Here is a 22,790-nt window from a genome sequence, read left to right as displayed (position 1 = left end):
CGAACAGAGCCCGGCTCGTTTCGGGCTCGAACCGAGCCGAGCCGAGCCCGAGCTCAAACTGGCTCGACTCGAATCCAGCCTTATTTTTGACTAATTATATAATTATTCATTTATTATTTTTATTTGGTAAAACTCATTCTTGAAATTCTTGGTTAACATTAAATCTATTATCTAAATATTCGTATTAAATTTTGAATTTGAAAAAAAAAAATCCCACTCACAATCAAATAACATAAAAGTATTTTTTTTTATTGATTTAATCCAGAAAAACTAAATATTTTTTCATGTTAGTATAAATAAATCATATTTATTAGTATATTGACTATAAAATAATAACTAAAATCATAAGAACTTATAAATTAGTAAAGTATATAAAAAATATATGAAATAATATGATTAAATGTTATTTGTATTTTAGTACATGGTTTATTTGATATTAAATTGACTTTTAAATTAAAATATGAAAGAAAATGAAAAGAAAGTATTTATTGAAAAATTAAGTAAACTTGAGTAGTCTAACCAAAATTCAAAGGTAACAATAATTCCAGATGAACCACTAGATTAGTTATAGGAATGAGTCATTGAAAGTGACAAAATTAATATTAAAATAAATTAAAAATGACATAATCGATGTTAAAAGAAACTATTAAAAATGAGGTCAACATTAAATGAATCTAAAAATGACAAGATCAATATTCGATGTATCTAATCATAACATGTTGAACACATGACTAACCATATAGTTAGGTTATGACTAGACACTTATATGGCACAATCCTTGTTCATTTATGTAAAAGAAAGTTTGATGGTCCTATACAAATAACACAATTTATTCCTTTAGTTTTTATTAAAAACCATTGCAACATTGATATTGCTTTTCCATTTTAACTAGAAAAAGAAAACAACTAAAATAAAAATCGGTGTCAATTTAACTCCACCTTGATTATTAATTTGACTTAATCAAATTAAAAAAATATCAATTATGGGTTGAGCTTAATCTCAAGGCACGAGAGACTCAATTCAATAAATTAGTAAGTAACTTATGAACGTATAAAAATAACACTATTTTAATTAATTATGAGTAATAATTGAAACGTCGTCATATATATTTTGAATTGATGACTGATTATTTTTAAAATATTTGTTGTCTAATGAAATAAAACATCAAAAGGAAGGTAGATCTTGTTGAGAAGAAAATAAATAATTTATTTATATAGAATGAAGTTGGGAAAATTTCTTTTTGCAATATCTAATTTTTTGAAATAGGTTGAATTTAGTTACACTAAGTAAAGGTAGTTTGTAATCCCACACTTAAAATAAATAATTTAGCAATTCATTTCATCCATAATAAAGTTATGTATATATTTTTTAGGTATATAAATAAGTATGGTAATATATAATATATTATTATATAATTTAATAATTTTAAATTAAATATAAAATAATATTAGATATAATTTAATTTCTTCCAAATATTTTTTTTATTTGAAAAAATATATTTCAAAGTCACGATTTTATTAGGGGACAATAATTTAAGTTCGGTTTCAACAAAGCGCGTGTGTGCTTTATTGTGTGGAGTCGAGTTTGATTATGCCTAGGCTAAAAGTCCGATAGACTCAAACACGCCCCTGGGCACATAACTAATCATATCTAAAAGGCCAAATGACTATTTCCCACCCAAGGATTGCTGTTTTTTTAAATATCTCCTTTAACTTAAAAAATCTCAAATATTCACCTATAAATAGTTAAAATTAACGAAACTCTAACCTCTTAAAATTTTATCTTTTTTTTTTCCTACTAAATTTTAAAAACTAAATGTTTTTCCTAACTTAAGTTTTAAAAAATGATAGTTTCCCTCTAGGGTTTAGTTTTCAGATCTCCGACACTAAATTCAATATTGTTGCAAGTCGTTTATCCTTCCTGCAACTTTCTCTCCCTTCGATAGTCTCTCTCCACCTATTTAAAAGTTTGATTGGTGTTGAATGAGGCTTGGAAGACGACGAGAGACGAAAAACTTTGTCAGAGAAGATGAAACTCTTCATCTTTCAAAAGAAGATCGATGCTGAACAGACGTCCAAATGGATGAAAAGAGACCACCTAAGGGAGAGTAAGCTTCGAGAGGGATAGACAACCTGTAATATTGTCGGATTTAGTGTCGAAGATCTGGAAACCAAACCCTAGGGAGAAACTATCACTTTTTAAAACTTTGGTTGGAGAAAAACTTTTAGTTTTTAAAGTTTAAGAAAGGAAAATGAGACTATATTTTAGTTTATTTTTAATATTATAGATAAAATAACGATTTTACTCTTATTACTATTAATTTTAACTATTTATAGATGAGTATTTGAGATTTTTAAAATTAAAGGAGGGATACTAAGAAAAACAGCAATCCTTGAATGGGAAATAGTCCTTTGGCCTATCTAAAAATAACTCGTTAAACAAGGTGTTGAGTAGTAATGTTGAAAAACTATTGTTGGTTATACTTACGATTTATTGTAAATTCTAGGGTGAGAAAAAAATTATTTATGTAACGTCTCATTTGACTTCAATCAAACCTCTCTTAAAAGCCGCCATGGACAGTGGAAATGCGTACCAGGATCCATGGCTAGCTCCCGACAAGCTCTACCACGTCCTCTTCTGCTTCTCTCTCACCCTTATTTTCTCTGCCTTAGCATCCTGCACTGATTATCCCTTCATCCGCATCCACTCTATCCGGGTCGGATCCATTCTATCCCTTTTGGCCGGTGCCGCTAAGGAGGCTGCTGACCACCTCGGCCTGTTCCCCTCGGCAGGCGCTTCCTTCAAGGATGCCATCGCTGATATCATCGGCGTCTTGGCCGCCTCGCTCGTTCTTTCCTTGCTGAGGAAGTATTCGGGTCGACCCGGTCTTGAACAAGAACAGACCCGACGGGTCTTGCCTGTTTGAGTAGTGTTTTTGGCTTGAATTTTTTTGAGGGGTTGTGTATTCTAATATTGGGTCGGCCGGTTTGGTTCGCGATAAGAACGAAATTGTCCGTTTCGTTGGTGAGAAATTGAGGGAAAATTAAAGAAAATGCGAGAAAGTTTCCTAGTTGTGGAGAGTTTATATATTTGGATAAGGAATTGAATGGAATGAGTTGATGATAGAGGTCCATTTTTCTATGTTTGGTTGATGAGAAAATGTGGGAACTTTCCGATTTCAGCATTAATTGGGAACTGAAAAGAACAAAGAAAAATGAATTTTCATTTACTTGAAGATTATACTACACTGGCCGGTAGTTAAGGTCAGTATTTTGTTCTATATTTTATTGATTATTTCCTTTTTTTAGAAGTTGAATAACATTATACCATCATTTTTGTAACCTGGTCATGTTATTGTTCTATAGTTTATTGTTATTTGTGTGTGTCATTTCAAATTACATACTGGTCTTGAAGAAACATGGGTAGTGGAGCTCAATGGCTAGTTGTTTGTTTGGTTAAAAGTTGTATTTTCGAATTAAGGCTCAAGGACTAAAAGGGCTAGAGGCGCTCACTTTTAGTTGCACTGCATGAAATTATGCTTGAAATATGATTCTATGGCATGAATATATATGATGAAAATTTTTGCAAAATTTGTATTGTGAAAAACATGTTTTACATATGTGAATTGTTGTAGGAAGTAACAGAATGCATGCTTTTAAGAAATATTGAAAAGTCTATCAGCCTGACATAATCTTTTGATATCGGTCTCATTTATGTTTATAGTTCTCAATATATTTAAACCTCATTGTGAAATATAAAGGTTGTAATTGCTCCCAAGCATGAATTACTAAGATTTATTGCCTGACTACTTGTCTAAAATGCAATATTATGTAGGTTGCAGTTATGCTTGCTATTTGTGTGTAGAGCTGGCCTATATTCAAAGTTGTAATTTACTGATTCATAATTTATTGTGAAAACTTGGAGAATCCAATGAGAAGAAGACAGAGATATTGGTAATTGAAACTATGACATGGGAGTAGATTAAGTTAGCCAAAGATTTGGAGGGTAGAATATTGCAGTAAGACTTGTATTTGAAATTTGTGAATTAAAGAGACTTTTTAGTTACTTCTACATGAATTGTGATTGGTCTTTACCTATCAGTTCTGCTGTACTCATTGCCTTGTAAGAGATTTGTTCACTCTGTCACATTAGTCCTATCTATTTCTGTGTGTATATGGAAGAATTGTATATCCAAGCATGGCAGCTAACTTTCTAGCAACATAAAAATATGTTGGTTAGATACCAGTAATTTGTCATGAATTTTCAGTAGATATGTTTAGCTATCTCCATGGATAAATTAAGTGTTTATTGCTCACCATATTGCTTTTGTTTATCCACCAAATTAATAGGAAAACCAGAGGTATATAAATGTGGAAAGGAAGAACTAGAACGAAACCACTAAATAATTTCATCAATATAATGAGTCTGGAGGAAGACATAACGGGTAGGGATACTAAGGCAGAGAAGAGAAGAGAGCAGTGTGAGAAGCAGAAGAGGAAAGAAAGAATATAAATGCCAATTGTTATTACAGTCTGTCAAAAAATAATTAAAGAATACCTTTCAGGTAGTCTGTTACTTGTTCAATTCTGTAATCTGGTTTCATTTTATTTTTTTATTTTTGTCGCTGATACTGATTGGTCAAAAAACTGTTGATGACACTTCATCTAGACTTCATTCTACATTCCTTTCATAAGGCACTATGCATTGGATTTCTTATGAAATCAAGATTTATAGGAGTTGGAAGGAAACTTGATATCGGAGATTACATCTCAGTTCTTTACACATACAACATGACAATCAAAAGTCAGGAAACTAAACAACAAATGCTAACAATCCCTATACCATTTTGATTTTTTTCTCTCACCCAATTCAAATATATACTTTATGAGCACAAACTCAATCCTCGACCCATTATTGAAGTCTCTAGCTTGACTATCAGGCATAAGGTTGATACGAATATCAAACTTATCCATTTTTTTATTTTTCTGTTTATGTACCACTAAGATTATTGAGCAGTTGTATTTCTCCATCTTGCCAACTACTGAATCACTTGCATTTTGTTAAGACTGAGTTCTTGTATTATTTTTAAGTAGGACTTGGGACGATGTTGTTTTGTCACCTTCTGATGCTCGTTGTGGTAGGTCTTTCATGAGTTTCACCATCTTTCTCTGGCAGTTTGACTGCAGAATAACTTCCTGCACCACATAGCGCTCCAAGGATTGGAGCCGTGAGGTAGACCCAAATGGCTTTATAATTGTTTGCCGCAACCGCTGGACCCAGCGTTCTCACCGGATTCATTGACCCGCCAGTCGAAGGTCTGCAATGTAACACAAAGAAAACAATTTTAAAGTGATCATAGTAATAGTTTTCAATCTGTCACAAGACTTCCTCAACTTGCTGAATAATTGAATTGTGATGTACATTGAAGCTGAAAATTTCTGCTCTGGAGTGTTATATGATACCCATTAAGTTAGTTAATTTATTGAAGGATTATCAAATCATCTTTAACATGAACTCTGTTTTGCACTTTAAGTCCCATATAAGATGATTTTTTGTAGGGCCAAATGACTATGTCCCACCCAAGGTTTGGTGCAAATCTACTTCTCACCCCGTTAACTATCAAAAATCCAAATACCTACTTGTCTGTTAAATTTTATAATTACTGTCAGAGGTAAAATTATTATTTAATAAAAATATTTAAAAAACTTAAAATTTATCACATTTCCATCTCTTAGATTTAAAAACTAACAAATTCTCTCCATCTAAAATTTGAAAAACTTCATCTCCCCTCTAGGATTGTTTTAGACGTTTTCGGCAGCTGGAGACAGTGGCTTTCTCCCTCCCTCCCGACTTCTCTTTTAACAACGCTTCATTTTTTACTATCACTAGCTAACAAAATCAACCGACGAAGGCAAATTGATCATCTCTAGACGAAAAAATGTTTTCGTCTCCAACTCTTGTTGGTCGGGAAAAGAAATGGGTTGATGGAGAAGTCAAGAGGGAGAGAAAACGCTGTCGTCACTGTTGTGTTCAGCCGTCGATGATATCCTTAAAAAACTCTAAGAGAAAAAATTAATTTTTGAATTGAAAAAAATTTGTTAATTTTTAAATTTGGAGAATAGAACTATAATAAATTTTTATTTTTAAATATTTTTATAAATAATAATTTTATCTTTAATAATAATAATAAAAAAATATGTTAAATAAATTAATATTTAAATTTTTGATAATTAATAAATAAAAAATTAGATTCCACCGACCCCTTCGGTGGAAAATTGTCCTTTGGCCTTTTTGTAGTATGCTGTTTTGTCAAACTTTGTTGCCCGCTCTTGCTTTCGTGGGGATCAAACATTCCCATCAGTTACAGTATGTATGCCTCGTGAGTTTAGATAGATTATTGAGAGTGTAGACTGCAGAATTGCAGCACGGTCCCGAAAGAAGTCTTTTATTCAATGGTGTGGTGTCAGAATTTTTCTTTTTTTGAATTGAAAGAGTATGGAAATCGCTTTTGCCAAGAAACACTTAATAAATAGTTAAATAAAGAAAAAGTTTCCATTGTTTGAAAAGGTTTTGATTGAGCTACCCAGAACTCATCTACACACAACAAATTACTGATTCGGATGAAATAACGAGAAGTCTCTTAAAATCAAGTGTGAATTACATACCCGGCTATGAGTATATTTAGAGCTACGGTAGCTCCCACCGCGATTCCTGCCAACTCCCCCACCTGCATTTTCACAGTTTCAGAGACTTTCACGTTAGAAGATTCCTTTCACGTTCTCAATTTCATCAAAATAATTAACAACTAAATTATATAAGATTTCACTAGCTAAACCAGTTGCTACTCTGAGAAGAAAATCAAGGTCAAACAATTTCAATTGATTTGAGGCCAGAGAGCTATCGAGACAGCAAAAGGAGGTGGTTTTCAAAGTTCGGTGAGGCAAAATTCAGTAAAAAATTTCAAACTCTCTTGATACCTTCGGACTCTGGGATCACCTTTAATTGGTTCTAGAGGGATGATCAGATAAATTAATGTCACCGAAACTAATTAAATATGTACTACGTATTATTAATATCATTGGAAATGGGAACCTGCAGCGATGCCAAGTTTCTTTTCTTGAATCTTGTCTCCCAAGTTTTGCACATAATATATATATAAAACTGAGAGACTCTTGTCTCTTAAACAGCGTGGAAGTGATATAAAGGCCTTTAAAGGGAGCCTGGAATATTAATTAATAAAATGAAAGACATGCATGCACTTACAGCTCGAGTGTCGGTGGCCACGGCGGTGACAACAAACATGAGATTGAAGCCGATAATAAACTCCAAAGCAAAAGCTTTTCCATATGCAAATCCCTCTGCAGGCACTGTCACTCCCCCGCCCATGAAGGGATGAAATATCCCTTTCAGTGCAAATGATGCACACAATGATGCCGTTACTTGTGCTCCTATATACACAGGTACCTGCAATTATTGGCAACTAGTTAAAACTAATTAGTGAGTCTTGAATTACACATAATTTGTATTTGTATATGTGTTTACATTTTTCCATGGGAAGTGGTTTAAGGCAGCGAAGGCGACGGTGACACCGGGGTTGAGATGGGCACCGGAAATGTGACCGATGGATAATATGATGACCATGACAGCGAGACCGGTGGAGCCGGCGCAGCCCAGTAGTGTTTCCACCCCTTGTGTTTTTTGGTTAACAATGGCTGTGGCTGTCCCGGCGAATATAAGTATAAATGTGCCAATGAATTCTGCTCCCACCTGAAATTAACACATCAAACTGTTTAGCTAAAAGATTGATATTAATTCGATAAATCTGTCTTTACCTTTCTTGCAAGAGCGACGGGAGGGGGAGGAGGCAATGAGATTGAGCAAGAGACTGGAGGGAGTCTTCCTTCTTCCATGGCCCATTCTTCAACACTAAAGCACTTGCATGGACTTCTAAGAAGAGACTTTCTTCCAATTCCATGGCCATTTCTCTCTCCTTTAAACCCACCAAAGAGAGGGGCACCGGGAGTACCTGGTGTAGCCGGTGTTGAAGGAAGAGATGCAGCATCCTCATTCTCCATTATTGCAAGAGAGAGAAGGATAGGGAGAAGATTAATTATAATTATGATGTGGGTATGGTTTGGTTTGGCCTCTCTTTATGATCTCTAGGTTGGAAGAGAAGTGTGAGATATGTGTTTGCTATTTATAGTAGAAGAGGAGAAGTTGACTTAGGGAGAATCTCAAGAAAATTAAAAGCAAAAGAAGTTAGTGGTTGAACTGTTAGATGAGAAAGATGAAGGTAGCTTGTGGAAGGTGGGACATCGCAGGAAGACTTGGATTTGTATTATTTGAAGAACCTGTAAATTTAAAGAAACATTTTAGTTAAATGCAAAATATGTGAATCATGATCGATCTGTTTTTGTCTTTCTCCCACTGCTGAGTTTTCTTTTATAAACACATTTCATTGCCTCCTTTCTCTCCATTATTGAGTGAAGATAGAGGCTAGCAATTAGCCCACTCTGTCAGACTTTGTGCATTTGTTTGTTGAATTATGATGTTTTCTGATCTTAGTTCTCTTTAAAGATTTTCAGGATTTGATGTCATTTTTCCTTATTTATGATTTAGAATTTGTTTGTGCATTATATTCTTGCTTTACAATAATTTATTCATTTAAGTAAAAACTCAACTAAGAAAAGATATTGATACATGCTTGTGAGAGATGCAGCTATGGTAGTTGAATTGACATGATCAGAAATATTTAATAGGTTAAGTAGTAGTAGTTATAAATCTCTTTCTAGAACACAAGAAGCCATCTTATTTGGGATACTATAAAGCATAAAGATATATAGAATATCATATATGATATTTTATCACTGAATAAACCAATCAGTAGGGAATGAAAAAGAAAGAGTGATTAACATTTTCCCACCAAGGTAGGTTTGGCCTAAAATTTCGCACCCCTTAGATGGCATGTCATTCCACATTTCTAAGTTAAAGTCACCATGTGATAGAGCTCATTCATCATCAAAATCTTAGAAAGTGTTATTTGATTGTCAATCGAGCTTCGTAAAATTTGGAGTATTGGTTTGTCCATCATGAGGATGCAATTCTCTTTGTATTGATATACAAAAGATAGCAATATCAAATTTAAATAGTTTGAGGTAGTAATGACTCATATTGTAAATCCTTGAATCAAACGAATCTATCCAATGAATTATCTTATATAGTGAGCACTTAAGACATCATAAAAGTATATATAGACAAAAGAATAAGAATCGATAATGATCATATCATGTTAGACAAGTTTATGACAAAGGTAAGTATGTAACGATTAGAGTTTTTAAAACTTGAATTACGAAGGTTAAATTGTAAATTTTCAAACATATAACATGATCAAATAGTTATATTTAAAATGTTACCATGAAATTCATAAAAAAAGTTATTATATAAATTATTCTTAAAATTTTTGGACGGTGAAAATACAATTTTAGCTTTTCAACATTAATTTTAAAAAAAAAAATTAGATTTTGTGTAAAAAAAATATGACTTATTTATTCAATCAATAGGAAAGTGTTTTAAGTCAGATCTTAGGTAGAAAAATGTTAATTATTCGAGAAGAAAATACTAATTTTAACTATGCATGGTAATAATGTTTCCTTATTACAAGATCCTTAAATTAATACATATCCAATTAGATGACATCCCTCTCCCTATAATATTTTTACATGGAATCTCGGAATTGGGTAAAATTTTTTGTTCATTATATATTGATGAAGAACTTGGCACTGAGATTTATCATTTGGGTCAAATAGTGTGTGGATAAGTTTGCAAGAGAGAAATCAAGAGAGAGAAGGTAAGAGGTGGTGGCTGTTTCTGCCTTTAAATAGGGAAATGGAAATTTCCCTTGGAGGTGCTTAATTTGCTTGCCTTTTTATTATCTTCTCATACGCAGAATTTAATTTGGCTGGTAAATCCATGGCCGCTACTTAATTTAATATTCACATTCAATTCAGCAAAGAAATCTTTGCCCAAAAGGACACAAGTGCTGACCCAGATGTGACGGGTTGGTTCCTTCACACAAAAGAATTGAATAAAGAAACTGGCTTCTCAATAGTGCTCAGGTATACAATTATTTATTCCAAGAACTTTTTTTTTTTATCATAATCAACTATTTATTTTTTGTCTATTTTACTTTGATCGGTCTTAAAAGTTTGGAACTCTAGATTCTATTTGGTGGGTGGAGATCAATCCCCCCTTTTTTTCCTTCTTTTCCTTTCTTTTCTAATATTATTATTGATAAGTGATGGTGATTTAAAGTGACTTAAGCTTAATCATTTTGGTTTGTTGATTGATTCTTAATTAACTGATCTGTTATGAAATCAATAAATATTCTCTAGTTTTCTCTGGGGAATCAAGGCCCTTCTAAAGCTATGGTTCCATGAAATGGTGACCAAACAATTTGGAGACAAACTAAAATATTCAAATGTAAGGTTATATTACGTCTGCTTGTGAAATACAATAATTAATAATACAATTATGTATATAAATAAATTATACAAACTTATTTATATAAACTAACGTAATAACTTATGATTAGATGATGTAATTATTTTTTTTTCATTTCAAAATCAACTAAATAGATGTTATCATAAGTTTCTACAATTTGTTTATACATACAATATTATTGAATAAGAAATTCAATAAATGAAAGTGGAGCAAAATGTTGAAGACTGGTTTGGGAAAATTAAGAAAAACAAAAAAATAAAAATAAAAAACATATACTTGAACTAATGCTATGTTTAATTCCTTTTGGTAATTGAAAATAAAAGGATGGTTTGAATGAAATCTTATGAAAGAAAGAAAATTTTCTAATAATTTAATTTTCTTTTCTCCTACATGTAACACTTAAAATTTAAGTAAAAAAAAAATTAATAAAACTATACCAATATACTTTAGATATATAATTTATGTATATAAATGATATGTTATTATATGATTAGATGATTTTGAATTAAAGATAAAATTAAAGATATAAATTTATTTAATAATGGTAAATGGAATTTTATTAAATTATATTAAATTTCATTCCATTTTTATGGTTGATATAATAATGGAGAGAACATTAATGAGACAATTACTGCTATTTATGATAAATGGAACATCAAATCATGAAGATGAACCATCAACTATGTAACTATTTTAGATAAAAGAAGAACCTAAACGTGTCTTAACTTAGGGAAGAATAATAAGTTGCAGAATTTCTCTTTTCAGTTGCCAAGAATGTATGGCTTCCTTCATCTTCATCTTCATCTTTTTGACTCTTTTTTACTTGTGTGGTTAGGATTATTTCTAGTATTATATTTTTTTCTTAAAAAGAATTTAGTTTGCTGCATCGCTTCGATAATGGCAGCAGTATTTTGACGCATCAATCCTCGATTATACTGTGAATTGCTTTTAACTGTGTGCTGACATTTTAGAAAGGCATGCAGGTTGATATATGCTTCGAAAAGTAAACAGTTATGTTCATGTATATGTGAGTATAAGTTTAAATTTCATTTGACAACAATTCAAAATTAAACTTTTGATTTACTAATGTATAAGTTAAAACAAACAGTTCCTTTACGAAATGAAGAGACTTAAGCAAAGATACAATGAATGTGAATGAGTATCCAGTTACATATGGAGATAAAAGGAAGAAACAAAATTTAAGGTGGGATGGAAAACTTCCATTATCGTAGTGGGCTAACTCAAAACCTGAAGTCTCATGGTTCATCATGTTGTCTTTCACTAAGTGTGTGTGTGATTCTGCTTGGATTGGTCAACTTCATCACAGTTCATTCTTAAAGTTTAAAGCCATTTGTGTAAATGGGGATGCCAATTGCTGGCTGGAGAGCACCGTGGATGATGCTAGTAAGCTTTTCTACTCAGCCTCATCTACATTTCTTTTCCTATTGTGCAGTATTTATAGCACTGTGGATATATGATGGTTTATGGTCTCATAAATTCTCTTGAATAGAGCTCAACATTGCCATCTCTCATGTAAGTAAAAAGATAGGCCCCGGCTATGATAAGAAAGTCAGATCCAATATCATTTCCGAATCACCATTGATTTCAATATTCATGGAGACAATCTCCATCAACACGCATAAAGGAGAAAGCACTGGCTCTGCCTTCCCCATGACCAACTTCATCATACATACATACATACATACATACATTTACGAAGATTTGATTAAGAGACTTCTGTTCGGAAATTAATTGATTATATTATTGGACCCGTTAATTTCCTTTTCATCAGCTTTGAAATTTGTCACTTTGTTCATTTTGTTTTATCTTTTATCTATTCATTAGGAAAAATTTCACTAGCAAAATTTTCAATTCGAAATTGATTTTCCTTCAAAATCTTTTTGGCCATTACATTCATAATTATTGGGTGCTGAATTGATTTATCACATTCTAATTGTTTTTAAGTCTCTGTCATTTCTTTTGGCTTTTCTCTTCCTTTTCGGGTTCTTTTTTTACCATATAATGATCAAACTCTCTGAATTATTCTTCTCAATTTTAGGGTTCATAGTATAATACAATTTGCTTTATTTTTTTTCTATCCTTTTCCAACCCTTGAGATCAGTAAGGGAATCATTACAAGCTCTTTTTTCTCATTAAAATTAAAAAAGGTGGTAAATCATTCATCATCTCAACTTTAGGGTTCATAGTATATGTTTAGGCTAGCTGCAGCAGAGAATAAATTTTCTAAAGACTTTGGTGATTGATTGATAGAAGTGATGTTATCGGTCTATGTTTTGCCAGCAGACATATAGTTTATCTTCTCTAGTGGTAATTGAGAATAATATTCACGGTGGTTGTGACAAAAAATTATAATATATAGTTGAATTAATCCGTCAAATCATAGGGGAGAACATTAAGAATTTAAGGCTATAAATTATGAAGGGTCACAAATTTAAATTCCTTTGATTTTTTTTTTTTCAATTTAGGGTTGTTTGGCAGGAACTTCCCATCTTCTTTGTTTTATGGTTACAGAAGCTAGTATGGGTGCTATGGAATTTAAGGCAATGAAAGCAAATATCACAAAATTTGGCCACAATTTATTTATGTTAAGGTAAGAAAAAATTCACCTAAGAGAAAGAAAAGGAAGGAATTTAATTATAATGATAATGGGCAGCTAGGGCTAACTCATCAATATATATTTGAAGTTACATTTACCTGCCATGAACACTTTGTGGCTTGTCAAAATTCTAATAATAGCACAAAATGGCAAAAAACACAAGTTGACTTGTCTTTTGTATTTTTCTTAGCCCTACTGAAAATCAATAACAATTCTCAATCATGAAGAGAACTGTGAACCCACATTTTGTGGCTTCCCATATCCTCCATTATTTTTTATTATATGTTCCCGCACTCAATCACCATGCCGCATGCTTTGGAAAAATGTTGACCTTTGTAAAATAATGCATGCCCTTTGTGAAATTATTGCCTCTTTGTAAGGTATTCTTTTGCCGACATGATACCTCTTTTAGAATTATTCAAAGAGAATTTGTTTAAGCAACTGCGATCAACATCCATCCACAACATCATCAAGTGTATTTCATGTTCGTCGGACTTTCAAAAACCCAAATAAACCTTACATCTTGCGATAAAGAAAAACTCTCACTGAACAGTAAATATATTTAGTATCTATAAGAGAAATTTTTTTTATTCTCTTCTAAATCAACAAGGGAAAGTTATGTTTTTTTCTTTCTCAGTTAAGATAATTTTTTATTATATATATATATTTTTAGTTCAATTAAGATATGAATAAATCTTTATACTCATATTTAAATTGAAAACTTTGAGATATTACCATGGATTGAAAAACCATATTGGATCGGCTGGTTCATCCAGTTGAACCATAAACCGATACTGTTGAAGACAAAACCGCTTTAGATTTAAAATTGGATTGAACCATGGTTGAATCATCGGTTCGTACTTGAACCGTGGTTGAACCGTCGGTTCGTACTTGAACTGTAGTCCAACCCCGTTTGCTAGGTTTTCGGTTCAAGGTTTCATATAAAATAAAGTTTATTTTATTTGTCCGGGCAACTTGAAGTCTTCATCCTGTCAAATCAAATATTAAATTGCATCAATAAAGTTTTTCTTTGGGTTAAAGGGTTATTTAATAAACCTTTAATATTGTTTCTTCTTCCTTGCTCTAGGGGCAGGGGGAGATTTGCTACAGGCGACAATTTACTTTGCTGCTCAAAAATTCAAAGTTCATTCACTAATCTTTTGTATAACATAAAATCTAATATGTAAAACACATATAAACAGATATAATTTTTATACGTTATTACATAATAAAATTAGAATTTTGATCGAATCAATTGATTTAAATGGTTCGATTAAAATCAATATTTAAAACGATTTTTATTATGATTTGATTTTAAAAACCTTAGATATTACTATTCAAATGTAATTTCTCCTCTTTTTTTTATAAATATAAAGAGCATCTTTAATTTTTCATGATATCAAGTATCTTTTATCTTTAATCTATGAGGATATTTTCAATCAATCATGATATCTGCAAACCTTATTCATGGTTTCAATATTAATTTATTTTTCTTTTTTCTTTTATTTCAATCAACTTATCATTTCAGTGTTTCTATTTGCTGATCCTTTTATATCTTCAATCCATAAGAAACTATGAAATCCAGGCTCCAGCTTTTGCTTTCAATATCAATTCGTCCCTTCATTGAGAACAGAAGTCTCTTTCTTTGCAAATCTCAACTTTATTGTTTCTAATCATTCAGAAAATCCAATCTATTAACCATATCATTTCAAGAGCTTTTTATTTTCAACTTTGAAGGATATCCGAATCTATTGTTTCAATTTTTTTTTAAAGCTTTTGGAACCGAGCAGTAAAAATTTTGATTTATTTATTTATTAGATTTGAGAGCGGATTATCTTAGTTTAGACATATATATATATTTTGGTTAATTGGGTAAATTTTTTTTTTAATTTTTAATATTCTATCGTTTTTGTTAATTTAAAAGATTAGACAAATATTTGTATATTCATGTTCTTTTGGTCTTGTTACCTGCTGAATTACATAGCTAAGGTGTGGACCGTGCCACAACTTTCAATAAGTAGTCAGTCGATTAGGTCTATTGTAACAAGTTTTGCCCAACATGACGGGCCGAGCCGAGGCCGGCACAGCCCGCCCGTTGGCAACTCTAATCTACCCTCAACTTGCCAAACACGCGGCGCATTTTCAGTTTTGGAGGACGAGGAGAACCGAAGTGTCTTTCACGTGTCAACATTAGTCTTACTGTCGACACCATTAACGAAAAATAAAAGGTAAATAGATTTACTCATTTATTCAACACTTCTAATTTACCCTCGATACCATTTTCACTTACCATTGCTCTCGCACTCCTCATTTCTCCGATCACACTAAGCGTGCAGTTCTGCCGCCGGCGATTTTTACATTTCGTCTTCCACTCAATCTCCATCTGTCAATATTGGCTCAGTATGCTCCATCTTCCCTTAGTTTTATTGATTTTTTCCTCTCTGGGTGTTATATTCTTTTTGTTTGTGAAATATGTATAATGGTGTTTCATTTGCAATTTATTTTTATCATGCGTATGATTGTTATTTGTTATTGTTAAAAACTCACTTCGATTGAGAAAATTTTAAAAGAATTAGGGGTTTAACAGTAATGTTTGTTCATTCTAGGTTAATTAATTGCGGTGTTCCATTTTTTTCATCAGTTTTTCGTATCTACATGATTTAGTTGCATTACTTGTATCTTAATCCGTATATTATCCCTTAATTTCGTAATAAACATCATGTCAGTTGATAGGTATAATTAGGCTTATGGGTTTCTGAAAAAACCAGAAATGTGTGTTTGTTTAGTAAGAAATGTGTGGTGAGTTTGATGGGTTAGAGATGAATGAAGACTGGATTGTCGATTTTTTTTTTTTGGGAGAAAATGGATGTAATAGGATTTTAATCAAATGTTAATTCTACACATTTCTGAAAAAACTAGAAATGTGTGTTTGTTTAGTAAGAAATGGGTGGTGAGTTTGATGGGTTAGAGATGAATGAAGACTGGATTGTTGAATTTTGTTTGGGAGAAATTGGATGTAATAGGATTTTAATCAAATGTTAATTCTACAACCACTTGTGATGCCTATCACCTCTGTCATGCTTCTATTTTATTTAATTATAAATCATATCAAATTAATTTAATGCAAAATATAATTAATTGTATGGATTAATACATTAATTAAATACTTAATTGCAAATGCATGATTCAGAATGTATGTACTTAATTAATATATAAAGCCTTTAGAAATCCAAAATTCTTGAATGAGTGTACGCTACATTCACTTTTTACATAGATAAACACTTAGATGTGTGCATTTGATCCATTTTCTTAGCCTACAAATGTGTGATGTGTCAGATGTATTCTACCAAAATCTTCTGGATTATGGTTCACATAACCATGATGACCTTGTAAAGTTTAAAAATAAAAATTTTGTTAGAATAGGTAAAATTATAATGAAAATATTTTCAAAAATTTCTTAAATATTTTATTAAAACTAAGAATAAAACAAAATGAATAATTTTTTATCTTATAATTTTTGTTGTACAAAGTGGGCTTAGTAATGGAGATTTCAAACCATTGTTAAAATATTTATTAAAACAAAGCATGTGATGTAGCTTCTGTAATTCCACATTGACACTTAGAAGATATAAATCATCTTTCTTACCATGTAAAAGAAGAACACAGTAGACCTAGCCTGTCATTGTTTTCCATTTCAGAAACAAAGAACAAAACTCTCACTTTTACACAATTTTCATTTCATTTAACTCTCAACTGATTATATTCGAATTTTATCGTTGATATAAAAAACCCTATATTTGTATTGTTTATACGTTTCTTCACATTTCTATTTCCTATATTTTTGAAAACATGCATGTCAGTGTTTCCATTTCTGCGTTTCCATGTTTCTACATTTCAGTTTCCGTGCTACTTAGATTGTTTGATTTTGAATAGTTGCTTTCTAGGAGATGTAGGTAGAGTTTTTTTTCATGGAAATTTGTCTGATTTAGTTGATATTTTTAAGAGTTTTACTGTGTGTTTTGAGAATAACTAGTTATTGAATTTTTGAGAGTGATGCTGAAGAAAATTATTTCAATAAGGACTTCTATTAAGTGCTTCTGTTATTTTCAGCCCAACTGCTTTTCTTGTTCCAGTTTGTGTTTAAGTATTGTTCCCTGCACGATTTGTTTAGTTATCTCATAATTAACTTCTTGTATATGAGCCAGATGGACTACAGTTCAGAAGAAGAGTCGGATATTAGTGATTCTGAAATCAATGAGTACATGGAGAAGCCATATGAAGAGCTGAGGGCTGGGAAGTACAAAGTAAAGGTAAGTGGCACCTTAAGATGCCCTTTCTGTGCTGGGAAGAAGAAACAAGTTTACAAGTATAAGGACTTGCTTCAACATGCATCGGGAGTGGGTAAAGGATCTGCTAACAGAAGTGCGAAACAAAAGGCAAACCACCTTGCCCTGGCAAAGTACTTGGAGATTGACCTAGCTGATGAAACGGATCAAATCCTTGCTCCTGTTGTATCTATACCTGTAAAAAAAACTCCAGAGCAAGAAGATACCTATGTGTGGCCTTGGATGGGAATTGTTGTTAACATTGTTAGTGATCCAAAAGATGGAGGAGACGTAAATGATTGTGGATATTGGTTGAAGAAGTTTGCTAGATATAAACCTTTAGAGGTTTATACTTTCTGGAATGAACAGAATCTCACTGCACAGGCTATAGTGAAATTTAACAGTGATTGGAATGGTTTCATGAATGCAGCTGAATTTGAGAAGGTGTTTGAAAGTGATCATCATGGTAAGAAAGATTGGAATGAACGGAAAACAAGCCCTGGCTCAAGTATATATGGCTGGTGTGCACGTGCTGATGATAGTGAGTTTGAAGGGCCAATTGGGGAGTATATTCGCAAGGAAGGGAAGTTAAGAACATTCTCTGACATTGTGCGGGAAAAAAATAAAGACAAAACCAATGTTGTTGCAGACCTTACTAGTAAGATTGATATGACGAATGAAAATCTCAATGAATTGGAATACAAGTACAATGAGAAAACTATGTCTTTGAGCAGGATGCTTGAGGAGAAAGACAGGCTACACTTAGCTTTTGTTGAAGGTTTGTTCCTGTCACTTTACATAGGCCTTTAATGATGATTAAATCACTAAATGGTGTTTTGTCTTAATATGTCATTCAATGTGATTATACTTAAATATTAGATTTAAGAAGTTACAGTGTTAAACTGTTCTTTTTTTCCATTAGAGACAAGAAAGATGCAGCAGCTTGCTCGTGATAATGTTCGCAGGATCTTGGAAGAACAAGAGAAACTCAGTTATGAATTGGAGGCTAAGAAGAAGAAAATTGATGAAAGGAGCAGAAAATTGAACAAGCTTGAAGCGTCAACAGAGCGCGAGAGGCAAAGACTTGATGAAGAGAGAAAAAAGGTAACATTTCTGAGCCACTTGAAGTATTCTAGGGAAAACACTGTATCATATCATTTTCCATAATAGCACATTCTGGAATACTGACATGTTTTTTTTCTTGGTTGTTCTAGTATGATTCAAGAACCAACTCACTTCAGCTGGCTTCCATTGAACAAAAAAAGGCTGATGAGAATGTCATCAGGCTCGTTGAAGAGCAAAAGGTGTGCTGCTTAATGATGTGCTTTGACTGATTTGCACTGCATTTCTTATTTTACAATTTCTGTAGCTTTTATATATAAACATTTATGAATATTTCAGAGGGAGAAAGAAGAGGCTTTAAACAAAATACTACTATTAGAAAAACAATTGCATCAAAAACAGAAGCTGGAAATGGAAATTGAAGACTTGAAAGGCAAAATACAGGTGATAAAACATCTTGGGGATGCAGACGATGCAGCAGTTCAGAAGAAGATGAAAGAGATGAATGATGAGTTGACAGAGAAAATTGACGATTTGGGTAGTTTGGAAGAATTAAATCAAACTCTTATCACTAAAGAGCGACAGAGCAATGATGAACTACAAGAAGCACGTAAAGAGTTAATTCAGGTATCCCTAATTTCATTACTTTGATGATATCTTGTTAATTATATGGCTTGAGCCTAATCAATGAAAATCTTCATAATTCAATGTATTAAATATCTGGGCTTGTGGCAAGCATGGTGACCAAGGAAAATGGATCAAGGTGTCTCATTGAGTCTTATCTGAAGTCCAGAATATTAATGATTATGACAATTATATTCTTAGTGGTAGTGGATAGGGGATATAAGAATAAGAAAATAAAAGTCAAAGTTTGAGTGATCTTTTCAGAAAACTAATGAGAAGCCACTAGTATCTATTTTTGCTAAATTTTTTGGCTTGGAAAGTTGCATGGAAGGCTCTCATTACATAGATGCAGTGTTTTTTAGATGTGTATAATTTGCTTATATCCTAGAGAATCACAAGAATAAAATTATGAAAGATGTTTCTGTTTTTGATAGGGTTTTGTCGATATGTTATTGGGTGCTCGCGCTAATATTGGAGTAAAGAGGTTGGGGGAGATTGATCCAAAGCCATTTCAGAATGCATGCAAGCAGAAGTTTTCACTAGAGGAAGCACAAGTTCAGGCCTCCACTCTATGCTCCCTGTGGCAGGAGAATTTGAAGAACCCAGAGTGGCACCCATTCAAGATAATAGATTTTGGTGGGGATGCCCAGGTAGCACGTTTAATATTGTTCTTTCCTTAGATTACTGTTATGCTGTAAACTTTGTTTTTATTGGTAGCATTCGTATGCTTGAAACATAGTTCGCCTACAAATGTATATGGGATTTCCTGAATTAATTTTGTATCGTAGGCTAAAATTTCTTGTCTTTGATGATGGATGGTGGAAATTAAAAGTTTATTTTCTTCTTAAACTTGTGTTCAGTAGTTGGAAATAGTTCACCTAGTTTTGGTTATCTTATATTCTTTGAGTTCCAGATGAAACCAATACTTGTATCTTCTGCACATGGACTATTAATTGTTTTATGCAAGTAGATGTAATGCTTTTGCATTGTACAGGAAATTATAAATGAAGATGATGAGAAGCTGCAAGAACTAAAAGAGTTGGGGGATGAGATATACATGGCAGTTGTTACAGCTCTGAAAGAATTAAATGAGTATAATCCAAGCGGGAGATATGCCATTCCAGAGCTATGGAACTTTAAAGAAGGAAGGAAAGCCACGTTAAAGGAGGCCATTTCTTATGCTGTTAATAGTATCAAGAGACTCAAGCGCAGGAGAACCCAAGGTTTGTGATATATATATATATATATATATTCTATTCGAATTTTTTGTTTATGCTGTAATTGTCCCTTGCAAATAGGTTTTAATCCTTAAAGCTCAGACTTTTATGTCAATGTTATTACCTTGCCAATTATTGTATGAAGCTAATGCACTGTTGATGGTCATTTTTTCTTTGGAATTGTATGGAGACCCTCAAATTTTACTACTAAATAATCTTGTATCAATGATGTACCTGTGTTAGAATATATTTGAATATATTTCAAATATATTATTTCGGTTAGAATTATATTAGAATATATTCTAAATATATTATTTCCTAGGTTAACAAATATTCTAAATATATGTTTTCCCTTTTTACATTAATGTATATTGATTGTATTGATTTGTATTTCCTTATATAGGATTTATGATAGATATAAATTTATGTATTATTTAGACAATTTAAAATACACAAAAATTATTCACACTAATATTTTAACATGGTATCAAAGCCGAGCATCCTGTCGACATTTTAGTTAGGCTCACTCACGTCTTCACCTTCACGTATGTGGAAATTGGAACATGGAAAGATGAGTTCAATAGTTTGGGCACATTCATGCCTTCAATTATGTAGAAACTGGAAAGATGAATTTTTAGTTTGGGTATGCTTATGCCTTCACCTGTGTAGAAAGTGGAAAGATAAGTTTTTAATTTGGATACACTCACACCTTCACTTATGTAAAAAGTGGAAAGATGAGTTTTTAGTTTGAACACACACTTTCACTTGTGTAGAAAGTGGAAAAATGAGTTTATCAAACTCACTCACACCTTCACCTATATGAAAGCTGGAAATATGAGTTTGCAAACTCAATTAAGCAAATTTTTTGCTTGCTTGAGTTTATGGGGGGGGGTGTTAGAATATATTTGAATATATTTCGGATATATTATTTCAATTAGAATTATATTAGAATATATCCTAAATATATTATTTCTTAGGTTAACAAATATTCTAAATATATATTTTTCTTTTTAACATTATTGTATATTGATTATATTGAGTTGTATTTCCATATATAGGATTTATGATAGGTATAAATTTATGTATTATTCAGACAGTTTAAAATGCATAGAAATTATTGAAACTACTATTTTCACAACCTGCAAGGGAGGTTGATGTTTTTCACAATTAAAAATGCTATGAAAAGGTCAAAAACAAACTGTTATACACACACTACATGTTTGCAGAAAAGAATGTATAGTGGCAATCAGATATTTTTCACCATCAATTTCTTGGTTCAGTTGTTTTGGATGAAACAGCTTTACTGAATCTGTGCATTCTGTTAGTCTAACAGATTTAGTTAGTTTCCTGTTGTTTTGATTCTTTTGTCCATCTTTTCAATTGCACACGTGTAGCCCTTACATGAATCAGGCTTTATGACTTGTGTATAACTTGTTTTCCTATCAATCAGAGCTCTTTCTTGTTACATGGGATCCATGCTTATGTATAATTTGAATATGACTGATGTCTGTGATCCTAAATGTCTGGTCACTATAACTATCAATTTACTTGCTAGTTCTGTGAGCAAGTTAAGATTGAAGTTTTAGCTTAGTAGAATTAATTTTTTCATTAATATTAACAATGTTTTCCATTCTTTATTATCAAACTTTATGTATGGTAGAAATGCTCTGAGATATTATGTTATTTTCATTTGTATTGCGTGGGAGCTTAATAAAAAATGTATATAGCTTTATTTAGATATTGAACTCGTGTATTATGATGATTTTTAATTTAGAATTAGTGACTGGGTTTTATAGTGTTTTGGTATCTACATTCAGTGTGGCTAGTTTTTTAATCTTTAAGACGTTATCTTTTAAAAGTTTGCTTCACTATTTATGTTCAAAAATGTTCTTTTAGATACTAGTGTTTGTAGGAGTTGTCAGGTAAAATCATACACTCCAGTAAAATCGTAAAATTAATGTATGAAAAGTAGTTATTAAGACCACTGATTGAAATTAACAGTCACTGGAAACGTCAATGGGCTGATTCTGTTTCTGGTTTATTTGCAGGGTGACAGGATGAAGTGGAAGATGAAGTTTCCAGTAGAAGATGGCTAGTGAAGTTGAAAGCTGGGACCGTTTTTTCTTTTGACCAATTTGATCCTTTGTGTTAGTAGAAAACTTGGAATTAAGTTAGGTCCCCAGATTGATATTGAACTGTTAAGAACAGAAACGATCAGTGACTGCAGTTTAGACTTTCAAACTCCCAACATTCAGGATTTTATTTTAATCTCATTCTGAATCCTAAATTGTGGTGAACTTGTTCTGAATTTTCTGATTATGTAACACTTGAATTCAAGTAAATTCTGGTATGTCATGTGGTTTAAGGGGCACAGTGTGTTATGAAGTGTTTTAATGAGAAGTGCTTTAGGTACGTTTTTATTGGTAAAAGCAACGTTTCGAGTTG

General features: G+C 32.1%; 3 protein-coding genes across 8 annotated transcripts; 2 read left to right on the top strand and 1 right to left on the bottom strand.

Annotated features, from left to right (window-relative positions):
- The first annotated feature begins 2,530 nt into the window (after positions 1-2,530).
- LOC123212003 lies at positions 2,531-5,510 on the top strand. 5 transcript variants are annotated; one of them, XM_044631017.1, is made up of 3 exons: positions 2,531-3,263; positions 4,350-4,564; positions 5,176-5,510. In XM_044631017.1, the coding sequence occupies exon 1, from the start codon at positions 2,573-2,575 to the stop codon at positions 2,924-2,926; it is 354 nt and encodes a 117-aa protein (XP_044486952.1). In that variant the 5' UTR covers positions 2,531-2,572; the 3' UTR covers positions 2,927-3,263; positions 4,350-4,564; positions 5,176-5,510. The 5 variants fall into 5 exon arrangements, with proteins under 5 accessions (XP_044486952.1, XP_044486950.1, XP_044486951.1 ...); XM_044631015.1 differs by having other exon boundaries at positions 5,094-5,510; XM_044631016.1 differs by lacking the exon at positions 4,350-4,564.
- On the bottom strand, positions 4,710-8,250 carry LOC123212002 (aquaporin NIP6-1-like). The gene is made up of 5 exons (XM_044631012.1): positions 7,833-8,250; positions 7,543-7,767; positions 7,264-7,464; positions 6,666-6,727; positions 4,710-5,317 (listed from the first exon to the last, which is right to left on the bottom strand). Exons 1-5 carry the CDS (start codon positions 8,073-8,075, stop codon positions 5,116-5,118), a joined length of 933 nt encoding a protein of 310 aa, XP_044486947.1. The 5' UTR covers positions 8,076-8,250; the 3' UTR covers positions 4,710-5,115.
- A 6,944-nt stretch (positions 8,251-15,194) lies between these two features.
- Positions 15,195-22,710, top strand: LOC123211798 (factor of DNA methylation 1-like). Of its 2 annotated transcripts, XM_044630703.1 has the most exons (9): positions 15,195-15,345; positions 15,454-15,517; positions 17,323-18,220; positions 18,365-18,546; positions 18,657-18,746; positions 18,844-19,131; positions 19,563-19,778; positions 20,123-20,351; positions 22,394-22,710. In XM_044630703.1, the coding sequence occupies exons 3-9, from the start codon at positions 17,323-17,325 to the stop codon at positions 22,396-22,398; spliced, it is 1,908 nt and encodes a 635-aa protein (XP_044486638.1). In that variant the 5' UTR covers positions 15,195-15,345; positions 15,454-15,517; the 3' UTR covers positions 22,399-22,710. The 2 variants fall into 2 exon arrangements, with proteins under 2 accessions (XP_044486638.1, XP_044486639.1); XM_044630704.1 differs by lacking the exon at positions 15,195-15,345 and having other exon boundaries at positions 15,369-15,492.
- Positions 22,711-22,790: the final 80 nt, after the last annotated feature.

Source organism: Mangifera indica, chromosome 3 (assembly GCF_011075055.1).
Source record: "Mangifera indica cultivar Alphonso chromosome 3, CATAS_Mindica_2.1, whole genome shotgun sequence".
Classification (NCBI taxonomy): domain Eukaryota; kingdom Viridiplantae; phylum Streptophyta; class Magnoliopsida; order Sapindales; family Anacardiaceae; genus Mangifera; species Mangifera indica.
The sequence above is the reverse complement of the archived record's forward strand: the minus strand, read 5'-3'. Positions and strand labels throughout refer to the sequence as shown.